The 13,645-nt window shown below is 39.9% G+C and overlaps 1 protein-coding gene across 11 annotated transcripts in view; it reads right to left on the reverse strand.

The window, feature by feature from the left end:
- Positions 1-651: 651 nt before the first annotated feature.
- LOC117303040 (discoidin domain-containing receptor 2-like) overlaps positions 652-13,645 on the reverse strand; it is a 58,568-nt gene continuing 45,574 nt past the window's right edge. For 7 of the 11 annotated variants that reach the window (XM_033787088.1, XM_033787087.1, XM_033787081.1 and 4 more), the window contains 9 exons: positions 12,704-12,772; positions 12,100-12,183; positions 10,914-11,225; positions 10,129-10,379; positions 9,811-9,941; positions 4,041-4,244; positions 2,498-2,732; positions 1,575-1,757; positions 652-1,198 (listed from right to left, as the gene is read on the reverse strand). In XM_033787088.1, the coding sequence (XP_033642979.1) occupies positions 1,076-1,198; positions 1,575-1,757; positions 2,498-2,732; positions 4,041-4,244; positions 9,811-9,941; positions 10,129-10,379; positions 10,914-11,225; positions 12,100-12,183; positions 12,704-12,772 (1,592 nt within the window). In that variant the 3' untranslated portion in view covers positions 652-1,075. The remainder of the gene's footprint in view (positions 1,199-1,574; positions 1,758-2,497; positions 2,733-4,040; positions 4,245-9,810; positions 9,942-10,128; positions 10,380-10,913; positions 11,226-12,099; positions 12,184-12,703; positions 12,773-13,645) is intronic. The other 4 variants (XM_033787086.1, XM_033787092.1, XM_033787091.1 and 1 more) reach the window with 2 other exon arrangements.

Consider the following 13,645-nt stretch of genomic DNA (forward strand, 5'->3'; position numbering starts at 1 on the left):
CAAAATGTTTTACAGTATTATTTTACAGGTCAGTACAAAAAAAACACACACACACACACGCATATACAATCTAACACTCACTTGTGCTGGAATAATTCAACGTACCAAGTACTGGACGTACAGGCCTGGAATTAAATCGTTGAGAGGGCAAGGCCATTTTTCAAATTTTGCAAAGGGCGTCTTGTCTGCAGGTGATAGACCCTACAAAACCCTCCACACGATGGTTACACATCTCTGTAATGTCTGGTTTTGTGACATCATCAGTATTCCAGTTCCAATGATAAGCAATGGTTATTTGAGCCCACAGTACAAAGTCAGAAAATCTCCTGGACATGATTTGGAACCTTAAGGATCAATGGTATCAATGGATAGCTTAAAACTACTAAAATGTTCAATCACACACAGGTCATCAATGCAAAGTTCCCATCTCTGTAAACTAAAGTGACCACTATGGGCAATGCCATGGGCGGCCAATAGCTTAAGTTTTTCTTTCCACATTGCTCATAAATAAAGCAACTTCCCTTTTTCTGTTTTCCAATCTTCATAGCTGACAGCGTTCAGTAGGTTCAATAAGCTCTGCAACACTTAACCCTCCTACTGTCTGACCAATTACAATCCATTGTGGTTTTGAATGATAGACAAACTATGCCATTCTGCAATATGATATCATGAAGTGAATGCATCTACACAGTTGACCCTCCTACTGTCTGACCATTCAATATCATCCAGTGTGGTTTTGGATGATAGATAAACCATGCAAACCTGCAATACGATATCAAGAAGTGAATGCATAGAAGCAGTACACGATTAGGTCAGTGCACAGCTGTGCCACCCTACATGTCCCCTGCAGTTAAACAGTTTCAAACGGACGATGAACTCATCGGAAAATATCACCAAGAGTAGAAGGTTTATAATACCCATTCCAACACTGCTGAGAGGAGCTATTTATAGCCGACAACAGGGTTTTCAAAATAAAGGCATAGATCACTTTTTAACCAGGCTGCTCTAGAACGAGAGGCTTTGGTTACCGTTGAGAATGCGAGACTTCTATGTGTAGTACTTGCGGCTCTGGTATCTAGACGGGTACCGGTGGCTCGTAGCCGAGATTCTTGGCCTGCAGCAATGTGAAGATGTACTGGAAGGAAGGTCTGTCGGATGGTTCCCGTCGCCAGCATCGCAGCATGACATCGTAAATATCCTTCAATGATTAATGGAACAGTGTGTCAGTAAGTAAGTGGGTAAGAGGTGCATTGAAAATTGGCTGCTAGAGTTTTTGACTGTTTTAATCCGTTATGCACCATTTATTCTAGTAATAAATTTACCATATGAACACATTAATTGTTGTAGTCCTTTTTGCCAAATGGCAACCAACCCATTCTGAAAACTGTTTGGTTGTGCGATCTTTATTTTTCATTTTACAACTATTTTTCTTAAGGGATTTAAACCGGGAGCGACCGATTGGGGCATGAAAGAGTTAAATGACGAACCTTGCTGAACAGAATGTTAATAAAACAAAATATTTGTTAGCAGAAATTGGCTGGGAAAACTCATATTAAATCCGAACTGTTTCTCACCTTGGGACAATGTGAAGGCTTTGCGAGCATCGTTGGGCTGCCGTTCTTCTCAAAAAATTTGCCGCTGTTCTCAATCACTTGCTCATCTCTGAGCTGGTAGTACGGCTGCTCCTTACACAGTGTCATTATCTCCCACAGGGTGACCCCAAAGGCCCACATGTCTGTCTTGTTGGTGAACTTACCCTGTGAATCACAATCATTTGGTGAGATTTTATAATCAAAATATTTTAAAGATTGTTTTTAAAGGCAGTTGACACTATTGGTAAACGTCAAAGACCAGTCTTCTCACTTGGTGTATCTCAACATACGCACAAAATAACAAACCTGTGAAAATTTGAGCTCAATTGGTCATCGGAGTTGCGAGATAACTATGAAAGAAAAAAACATCCTTGTCACACCAAGCTGTGGGCTTTCAGATGCTTGATTTCGAGACCTCAAATTCTAAACTTGAGGTCTCAAAATCAAATTCGTGGAAATTTACTTCTTTCTCGAAAACCACTTCACTTCAGAGGGAGCTGTTCCTCACAATGTTTTGTACTATCAACCTCTCCCCATTACTCATTACAAAGTGAGGTTTTTTGCTGATAATTATTTTGAGTAATTACCAATAGTGTCCACTGCCTTTGAAAGGAAGGTAAATGTTTGGTAATCACTCTTAAAGTTGGCAGTACAAACATACGTGGTTAGAAGTACAGCAGCTGTCGCTAGTATAAAGCATTTAAAGGAACATTTCGCTTTGAAAATTGAAGGAATGTGGTTAGGTAATGTATATAACTTTTTATCCCCCCAAATTTGAATCTGAGAAGCATTAGTGCCCGCGCCCTTTCAAAAACAAAGCATACAGGCCTGTAAAGGGGTCGATAAAAACGACGGTGACTTAAGATTTCAGGGAAAAAAATGTTTCAAAAGTTTTATTTATTTACCATGAGTATACTCTCCCACGCCATCCATCGGATTGGTAGCACGGCTCTTCCCTCTATCCTGTAGTAGTTTCCAGAGTACAGGTTCCTGCTCATCCCGAAGTCGGCGATGCGTATTGTGAAGGCACGGCCCACGAGGCAGTTGCGCGTGGCCAGGTCGCGATGGACAAAGTTTAGTGAGGAGAGGAATTTCATGCCGGAGGCTATCTGCGTTGCCATGTAGATCAGAGCTCCAAGTCTGCAAAATAATTGTTTCAAATATAAGTCATTTTTGGCCACCATGGTTGTAGATTTTTCTTTTTTTACCCCAAAATTCAGCTTAGTGCTTATTGAACAGTTTTGGGCCTAATTTCATAGAGCTGCTTAAGCACAAAAAGTAGCTACATTATGCTTAAAAGTCAAAGGTTACCAGTCAAAATACCATGTCACATGGAATGTTTGTGACTGGTATCTCGTTCTATTCTGCTAAGCTTGAAAGTGTTTAGCAAAATTTTCTGCTTAAACAGTTCTATAAAATTGGGCCCGGATGGGCTTGATTGTACACATGTAGGTCCAGCCTAGTGTGGAGCTGCCCTCCAAATAGCAGCCTACATCACCACTGCATTTTTCACAGTTGCCCTGGCGAGCAGTCCCTAAAGGACCGAAACAATCTGGCCACACAATGACTTATTAAAATTGTATCATCTAAACATAGTTTAAAGGGAAGGTACACGTTTGGTAATTGTCAAAGACCAGTCTTCTCACTTGGTGTATCCCAAAATAAGCATAAAATAACAAGCCTGTGAAAATTTGAGCTAAATTGGTCATCGAAGTTGCTAGAGAAAATGATGAGAGAAAAAACAGCCTTGTTGGACGAATTTGTGTGCTTTCAGATAGGAATAAAAGACTTCTAGCTAGAAGTCTTTTATTATATTAGTCAGAAATGACCTCTTTCTCAAAATCTATGCTACTTCAAAGGGAGCAGTTTCTCACAATGTTTTATACTATCAACAGCTCTCCAATGCTCGTTACCAAGTCAGTTTTTAAGTTAATATTTGTTTTGAGTAATTACAAAACGTGTACCTTCCCTTTAATCTGAGACAAACATGTACATGTACGCTTTATATATACCCCAAAATTCAGTTGTGCTCAACGTAAAGCTGCCAACAGTTGCATCTTGCAATAAGGGAGATTTTGTACAACAATCAGGGAGACATTTAGAATTAGATTCAACAATACAAGAACGCTTCCATAATCAGGGAGATTCCAAAAAGTGTTCATCAGAAGATGGTAAGATTGTTATACTTTCAGGGAACAGACTTTCTGCAGAACCAGGGAGGTTGGCAGCTCTATAAATGGCTTTATGAAATTTAAGCCCAATTCATACTTCCTGCGGATACGAAGGGAATTTTGACGTCACATGGCTGTTTTCGCTGCGAATGTTTCGCAGGAGTTAAGTACAGATCAACTGTTGCATATTTTTGTTCGTTGCAAATTTGTGATGTCAAAATTTGCTTCACATTAGCATTTGCAGGAAGTTTGAAAGGAGCTTAATGCCTGAACTTACGTGACAACTCTGACATTTGTAGCTCCAGTTGGGGCCACGGCCCACTGAGCCTCGGATTCAAATAAGTACTGATTGAGGTCACCACTTTCCATGTATTCTACCACCATGCACAGCGGCTCATCCTCCGTACAGGCAGCTAAGAGGCGGACGATGTTGGGATCTCGAAGCTGTGACATAATCTTCATCTCCTTCATGAAGTCCGTTCTATGAAAAATATCAAAACAAATACCATCAAAATTGTTTTCAAACAAACTTTTTCTTGGGCATCTGGTTTTAGATTTGGACTGCACTCGGCCCAGTTTCATAGAGCTGCTAAGCACAAAAAACGTTCGTACCAGAATAATGTTACCAGCCAAACTGCTGTGTCCCAAGTACATTTTGTGACTAGTATCCTGCTCATTTCTGCTTAGCAGAAATTTCTTAAGCAATATTACATCAAGATATGTACCACAAATGAATGACTTAACATCTACCGGATGCTTCTACCATTATATAAAAACAAATGCCTGAAGAAGGTTATCTGCCACTTGTGTTTTGAGGTTTAATATTTTCCTTCAAAAATACCGAAGTGATTTGCTGTTCCATAAACAGAGCCATAGTGTCTGTGCGTGATAATATATCGCGCAAAAAATGATTAATGGCCGGCATTGCCACATCATAGTCTAGCTGATACATTCCACGACCGAGCTAGACACGTAATTAAAGAGCTCTGCTAAGAGTTTTTGGAGAGTCAAGATTAATGGACGTGTGAGATACATCGCTGCACATCAATCATGAAGGCTTTTTAATTTTGGAACTTAAATTATATATAATTTTTTTCTCATATTTCATCCTTCTGAAATTGAATGGCGAGTAGAGTGGTGGAAACAATTCGGTACACTAAAGGATCGATTTTCACAAGCAACCAAGACACAACCTTAGCTTTTAAAGGGAAGGTATACAAAATATACGTTTGGTAATCGCTGTTAAAATTAATGGCAAAAGAAACCTTTGGTAAGAAGCCGACAGCAGTTTTCAATAGTACAAAGCATTTTGAGAAACATTTCACTCCAAAGTAATGTGGTTATGTAAAATGATATAAGTTTTGCCCAAAAATTTGAATCTGAGAAGCGTTACTGTCAGTACCATTTCTCAGATTGTGTATTCCTATTAGGGATTTATCTTCTGGCAAGGACCTATTCGCTCTAGTTTTTTGGTGATATCTCCAACAAAACGTAACCACCTTATGAAAAGAAATTTCCACATTGTAGAACCAGCCTGAGTTTTTGGTCCAAACACTGAGTACCTAAATTTGAGTTTGTAACTTGATTCGAAATTTAACGACACCTCATTTGAACAATGGCTCATGGGAACAACTTGCTTCTAATTGGGCCCAATTTCATGGCTCTGCTTACCACCGAATTCTGCGCTTACGATCACGATTCCCCGCTTACGTGCACGCGCCAAATTTCTGCGCTAGCCTGGTAAGCGTAGAATGCCTAGTAACAAGGAGTACGCACGCGCAGAAGCCCAAATTCGCCGCTAACCCGTGAAATACACTTGCCGTAAGCACAGAATTCCCTGCTTCCGCAAGCACCGATTCTGTGCTTACGGTAAGCAGAGCCATGAAATTGGGCCCTGTACATGCTGTAACAGTTTCTTTCAAAAAAAGTTTTTGATAAAACTACAAAAAAACCAAGAATCTCTCAGTAATCGTTTGAGTATTCATTGTGTAAAACAGGTCAAGCACTCAAACCCATTCTAAAAGTTTTGTTGCCCTGTTTGACCCCCTCCGGATGCTGCACTGATTACTTCTTGTTTTGATTACTTCAATTTATTTATTTGAACCCATGTTGAATTCCGTCGTTCCCCGATCCGCCTCAATTTCTCAATTAGTCGTGTTGAGTCATCGCTATGCTGTAGCATTAATAACTCACTGACAAGCTTTGTCACACATCTCTGCCATTTAAACCTGATACGTTCAGAGGATGGCCGGACACTCTCGCGCTCCAGCGAGGTCTTTTAAAAGCTCCGCTGAGATTTCACTGACAAGGTCTTGACAAGCTGAGGGAATTTCATTTGGTGTGGCAGTACAGTATGTGGCTGTGGATCGCCATCGGGAGTTATCGATTAATGTGTGTATGGTGCGCAGCTACAATCATGGGTTCAATTTTTGTTACAAGACACCAAATGAACATAAGATAAGTATTGAGTAAGTCTTTGCAGATCTTGTATTCGACAAACTGTTGTTCATAAAAATAAAATGTTCCCCAAAAACCTGTACCCGTGATTGTGACTGTAATGTATGCATTTTCTAGAATTGAAATGGCATATAATTTCCAAAATTCCTTTATGAAAGTTATGTTAATACTGTAAGCTTTCTACAGTAACATTTGCATTCATAATTCAGTCTCCATGAAGTTTCCTTAACAATTACCGGAAAAAAAATCTTCACTTAAAACAAAGTAGGTCCTCAAACAAGAAAAACAAATGCAGTATTGCACAATAAATATTGGTACTTTAGTTAAAAATTACCGAAATAACTTCACTTGAAACATTGAGTTGTAGAATATAGGTTGTATAAGTCCTATTGTTTTTATTTGTATATTGTGTTTGTATGGTTATACATGTTGATTGATTTGATTTGATTTGATTTGATTTGATTTGATTTGATTTGATTTGATTTGATAGGTCCTCACTTGAGAAAACAAGTGCAATGTTGCAACAACACAAAGCTCCATAATTGGCCTCCATGGAGTGTTTTGAAACCTCCGTGGCTTTTCCCTAACCATATGGCGGTCATCCATCAAAACAACATAGCAACTTGATACAGCAAGCTTGCTCTATGGTTTTTGCATGAAGGCTTTGCAAGGCTAGGGGTGGGCTGGTGAATTATGTCCCCTAGGGGTGACACCCATTGCCAGGTGACTGGTAGACTTGATTCAAGTCCCATTCTCGTGTGAGAGGTCCCTAAGCATATACCCAAACTTATTATAAAACAACACGTAGCATACACCGTACAGTGCGCACTCGCCGTCAAAATGTGGTCCCGACAATGGGACTTGAATACATTTACATACCAGGCGACTGCGATATCGTCAAGTCCCTGTCCTGCATGCAGAACAGGTTTTGGAAAGCAGAGCATCACAAGACAGTAGTTTCCTGGGGATGGCACGGGATTGGGGACTTGAGTCAAGTCTAGGTGACTGGGGGATTGGTAACAAGAGAAGTTGATACCAGCAGACAGGGTCAAGAAGGGTCTGGTGGAAAGGGTTGAAGAGTCTGACTGCTAATAAAAGGTACATGGATGCTTACCTGCGCCCATCCGGCAGGCAAGCCTTAATTAAAGGCAAAGTCTACCTTTGGATTTTATTCCTGTAAAAGTCTAGATAAATTACACTTCAGAGATATCGCTGAAAAGTCCATGCAGGAAGAATAATTCCTACATGTAACAGGACTACAAAAACTGAGAAACGTTACTGACAATAACGCTTCTCAGATTCAACTTTTGGGGCATACAAACTGATATCTTTTTACATCTTAATGTGAACTTTTTCTCAAAATGCTTTTACTACCGAAAGCTGCTGTGCACTTCTAAACAAATGTTGTTTTTTTTGCCACTAATTTTAAGAGTTATAACCAAACTATATCTTCCCTGTTAATGTGATCTAGTGATTGGCTCAGTTACAACACAACTGGACACAAGATCAGTTGGGGGCTGGCTGAGGGAAATATCATGTACTGTTGTTATAAAAACCATCCAGGCCACAGCCAAGTGATAGGCCAGTGTTGTCAAGAAGCGCCAACTACCCGGTCATTTGCCGCCTGGTATATTTTTGTTACCTTAAGGTGCAAGCGCTCTTCCTCAGTCCTTTTGACAAAACCAGCTACTTATATTTTTTCACCTGTTACTTCAAAAACTATGGACAACCCTGGATAGGCTGGTGAGAGCTCATGAGGAGAGAGCCATGGCCAAGGGGGGCAGGTAGACAGGGTTAATAGGGGTTAGTGGTAAGACAGTAAGGACTTCAGCTCTTGGAGGTATTAGACTGAAGGGTCTTGGGCTTGCGGTCCATGTACAGCATCTAGACATCCAGGGATATGAAAGCCAGTCTAGCCCCCTGGCTGTAACCCAGTGTCATGGGGTGAGATTAGTTACACGAGACGGGGGATATTAGCAAGGGAGGTCACTTGAGGTGCTTGTTGTATACACCGAGGGCAGCTAAAGGCACTGGCCTTGTTTGGTAATTGTCAAAGACCAGTATTCTCACTTATTGTTTCCCAACATAAGCATAAAATAACACACCTGTGAAAATTTGGGCTCTACTTGTCATCGAAGTTGCAAGAGAATAATAAAAGAAAAAGCATCCTTGTTGCGCAAATATGTGTGCTTTCAGTGACCTGAGAAAGGCTTGTGGCCTGATGTGATTCTCAGAGTCAAATATTTTAGTGAGATATTACTTCTTTCTCAAAAACTATTTACTTCAGAGGGAGCCATTTCTCACAATGTTGTATACTATCAACAGCTCACCATTGCTTGTGATCAAGCAAATTTGTATGCTTACGAATGATTTTGAGTAATTACCAATAGTGTCCAGTGCCTTTAAAGGAACGTTACAGAATTGGTCAGGAACAAAATCGTGAAGATCACAGATTTACATCAAACTAACACGGTCTAATGATGATGATAGTAGAAAACATCCCTTGAAATATTTCTGTCTGAAATGTCAAATCTGATGAGAAATAAATAATCTAATTTTTGCATTTGGAGTGTATCGCTCAGTGAGCGTTTTATTCATTTTTTTGTTTGCATCAATGTCATGCAAAACTTCCTCTTGACCCGGATGGCCGATCGATCTCGAACTTCTACAGGTTTGTCGTTTTATGTATATGGTGGATTACATAAAGTGCTTACACTGCCAGCAAATGTTTTGTTAACAAAACCAATTCTGTAATGTTTCTTTAAGTAAAACCCAATGGATGCAAGTAAAAACCAAAGCATCTAGGGGTGAGCTGTTGGAGTCTGGCCCCCTGGCTGGAGACCCAGCGTCAAGTGCTGGGATTAGGAACATGAGTGGGATAGGCTACCAGGGTCATGGGAGCTGCATGGTGGGATGGATCAGGTGCAGGTTTGCCCTCAGGGCAGAAAATCCAAAGACAGTAAACAAGTCCTCATAGAATAACACAGAGAGAGAAAAGACTCTGCTAGGGTTGAAACATCAGACAATTAACGGTTTTTGGCAGAATAACACTAAGAAACATACTACACACACAATTACTGCCCTTGTCTTCAAGCAGATCGTGTTTTATGATTTAATTAAAAGCTAACCGTTGGCCAATTTCATAGAGCTGCTTAAGCAGAAAATATTGCTTAAAATTGTTCTGCTAAGCAGAAATAAGCAAGATACCAGTCACAAATTGTGCTTGTGACATGGTAGTTCGCTGGTAACCTTATTCTGGCAAGCGTAATTTTGTAAGACTTAGCTACTTTTTGTGCTTAAAGCAGCTGTATGAAATTGGGCCCAGGGTTCAATGTCATACAGCTGTTCAAGTAGAGAATATGGCTTGCAAAATTTCTGCTTCATGGTGCAATTTAGCAAGATACAAGTCAAAAAGGTATTTTGGCCGGTAATCTTATTTTGGTACCCAAAATTTGTTTGTTGCTTAGCTTCTTTTTGTGCATAAGCAGCTCTACAAAACTAGGCCAAGGTTCTTATGGTGTTAATATTGATGCAATTCAAACATTTAAAGGAATCCATGGGTTAGAGAAAAAAATCATTAAGCAACTTACCTGGCATTCTTGTTGGCATCTTTTCTCAGCATCTTGACCGCAACTAACGTCTTTTCTCCTTTGTTTTTGTTCTGGAAGGGGAAACCGTTACGGATGTAGTCATGGACATCCTCAGCTTCGCAAAGATGTACCTGGTCAATTAAAAAACATACGCCAAATGATGTTTTGAAATAATGATTGTGTGATTATGGTTGGCAGCTCTATGAAATGGAAATCGCGCAGTAAGCACAAAATCGGCCATTAAGCAGAGCTATGAAATTGGGCGCTGTTCAACTTGTTTCAAAAGTGTGTGCCTCCATTCTATGCTGAATAACCTACCTCACCAAACATTCCTTCACCCAACAGCTCCAAAAATTTCAGTTTCTCCCTGGGAAACTCCGGAACAGGAGAGCGGTTATTGTTCAATTTCTCCATGGCCTGGCTCGGTACCCCGTATATGGTGTTCCCAGACACCCCCTGGATGTTCACCAGGTCTGTCTCGGCGTAGTGGGCTAGAGTGTCACACTTGCTTCCCTTCTTGAGGGTGGAACCCATGGTCTCCGGCTCGGCGTAGATTCGGGCGCTTTCTGCTTTTAAAGTGAATTTGTTAAGACACCAAAGTTAAAATCTTTGAAGGCTTGTTTGGGTTTATGCGGTCATATTGATAACTTTTTTGTTTTTGCTTTCAGGCCTGCTACTTTGCGGAGGCAATGAAGGCGATTGCCTCCAAGCACATTGTCATTGCCTTGGTGCCCTTCAAATGCTCCAATAGAAATTAGCCAAGGAGAAAATGGCTTGGTTCCCTTGCCCTTTCAAAAGCGAAGCATACAGGTCTGAACCATGAGCCCAACCTGAACTATAAGCATGAAAGCCTGCTCACATACATTTATCTTGCAATCTGAGGTGTTCCATATGATTTAATTAATGTTATTATTATTATTATTATTATTATTATTTTTTTTTTTTCATTATCTTTTATTGGGGGATGGGGGTAAACAAAAAAGGTATTTTCAATTAAAAACAGAGAAATCACATCCCTGTTATTGCATTTGAAACTAATTATAGCAAAGATCACTTGTTGCTGTTTTCGCCCAAGTAGGTCTTTAAGATTGTGACCTTCTTACCGTCATCACTGTCCTGCATGTTATCGATAACGTGATATTGCGGTTCGTCATCGGGATGGGCAATCTGGTACGTTGGGTTCATCCTCCGACTCGGCATGGTCACCGCCCGTGAGTTATTCACGATGCTCCCGTTGCCATTGCTGTCGAAGAAGACCGCAGGCACACTGTGCTTGAGTTTGAGGTACTTGCGACGGTAAAAGTACAAACAGATGCCGACCAGGATGAGCAGTAGTAGGAGGACTATGACGATAACAGCGATGATGGTGCTGTTGTTAGATAGCGGTAGGCCTGGGGTTTCATCAGTAGGTGGTTCTAATAGGTGTAAAAATGAGATGACTTTGTTACACACTACTGTTACACACTGCTTCTTTTAGGCATGACATTCAAAACCCAACATTCTCTCAAAACCCATCTCTTCAGATTGGCCTATAAAGATATCGAGTGAAATTTTCTTCTTGTTCTTGACCAGCGCCTTCGAATGTCACACAGATAAAGTGCGCTTTACAAATACGGTGTTATTATTATTCGGTCATTGGGGGAAAAAGTAGAACAATTACATCAAGTACAAGGGCTGACCTATTATGTGCACATTAAGTAGGCTTTTACAGACATTTATTCAAGCTGTTTAATCGCAATTTTTCTGATTCATCCAAGGCCCCCAAAAAACAATCCTAAATCAGACTAAAGTAGGAAGAATTCCTACCAACAAATTGGTTACCGAGCTAAAAGAGTGGCTTTAAAAATGAACACTTAGTAATGGGAAAGAAGACTTTGTCATAACCTGCTTCTTTTACGCTCCTTCCAACAAATCAGTTACCAAGCTCAACTGATCATGTGTATTGTGTTGTCACTTAAATCTTTTAAGAAAGACTCTTCTAGGGTTGAAACGTCAGGCCATTGACCATTGTTTTAACTTTTACCAACAAATCTTTGGGTCGGTACGTGCAAGCAGTTTGCAACAGCGAATTCCATTTCCTTAAAATTAGTACTTAGAATTAATTAGATAATTCTGACCCCCAAGAAGAAGTCATTTAATGTTGCCATCAGCTGTTTACCAACCAAAATCACATTTGATTTGAATGCAAAAAAAGCATTTGTCAACTCAATGCCTCACGTTTTGATTCTAACAGAGTCTTTCTCAAAGAGTATAATTAATCAGCCATTAATCTGATTGGTGATTACATACCAGCTGAACTAGTAGCACCGATGACAATTCTAGTGATATCTGGCTCCCCCGATGGTTTGACAGTTAGGACCGGTTCATGCTCCACTGTAAGAAAATGGGACCAAAAACATTTAACTGGGAAACATCCAACACTAAATAGGTAAATGTAATCAAATCTGTTTGAGCCAATGTGTTTCTTGTGCTTGTGATTCTACATTTTTGGGGGAAAAATACAGCTTCGAAAGATATTTAATGGAATTTGTTTAACTTTTTATAATTTCCTTTTCAACTAAAATGTTGCCAGTTTTATTTTAAACTGAATATTTAGAAATTCTGAAGCTACAAATCACCACACCAATATTTTATAATACAATTTGACAATCTGTCATTATTTTTGTGTCAATTCTTGCCCCCCAGCAAACCCAAACCAGATTTTAGAGTGGCAACTTTATGTTGCCAAAACTCTTGCTACTTTTTGTTATTTAAATATTTATAATGCTTTGATTAACAGAAAATTAACCTAATGCACCTAATGGTGGTATTAAAAAAGAAAAAAAAGAGGAAGAAATCAAATCTCGGGCACAAGGGGTGACAGACACCCACATAGACACAGAGCAAGACCAACCTGGGGTGGAGGACGGAGACAAGGCTGGGATTTGCGTCAGGGGAGGTTGTACATAGTTATCTACAGGATCTGCAAACAGATGCACAGGCAAACCAAACTATCATCACAAAGGGGATACATTTTACATCACAATTACATACATAATACAAACAGCCTCTGTTGCCCAGGTCGTGGGTTTGGTGGCCCTTTATAGTTTCCCGTAGTTTTAAAGTTTTTTTTCCAATTGACCAAATTCACCTGACGTCATCATCAGAATAATCTTGGATGCACCATTTTGGTGGTCAATGTCACAGGTGTTATTCAGAACAATCTTGGATGCACCATTTTGGTGGTCAATGTCAATGTGTGTTATTCAGAGAAGTGCGCGTTTTAGGCGATGCGGCGTTTTCACGTAAACCTATTGACCACCAACATGGGGAGAGTGGCATCAGTCGCCACGTGTGAGGCGCGTGCAAGGGGTCAATAGAATTATGCTCTTTTAAAAATGCCTTGGTGCCCTTTTAGAAGTTTCCCATAGACTTAAAGGTTTTCCACTAGAAGTGCCCTTTGCAAAATGAAAATGGCCTTGCCCTCAGATAGATGAAATTCCGGGCCTTTAAAATTCATCTCATAACTTAGAAGAATGGTAATTGCAACACCAACTTATTTGGAGCATACGATGTATAATGTATGTTTGGCAAAGATAAAGTACCAGGTTATTTGTATAATTTGTACACACATGTAGCTCAAAGGAGGAGAATCAAGGGTAAAACTTGGTGGATTTACTTTTTGTCAGGACAGGTGAAAGAAAAGAAAACCTGTAAATATTTGAAAATCAAGAGAAATTCAAAGAGGTAGAACACTTCGCATCGATTTACGCCACTGAATCAAGTATGATAATTAGTATTATGAAGGAGCCATACTTATTAATGTAGCATGGTCATGCAACACATGCAATTCTCC

Source organism: Asterias rubens, chromosome 19 (genome assembly GCF_902459465.1).
Source record: "Asterias rubens chromosome 19, eAstRub1.3, whole genome shotgun sequence".
Taxonomy (NCBI): Eukaryota; Metazoa; Echinodermata; class Asteroidea; order Forcipulatida; family Asteriidae; genus Asterias; species Asterias rubens.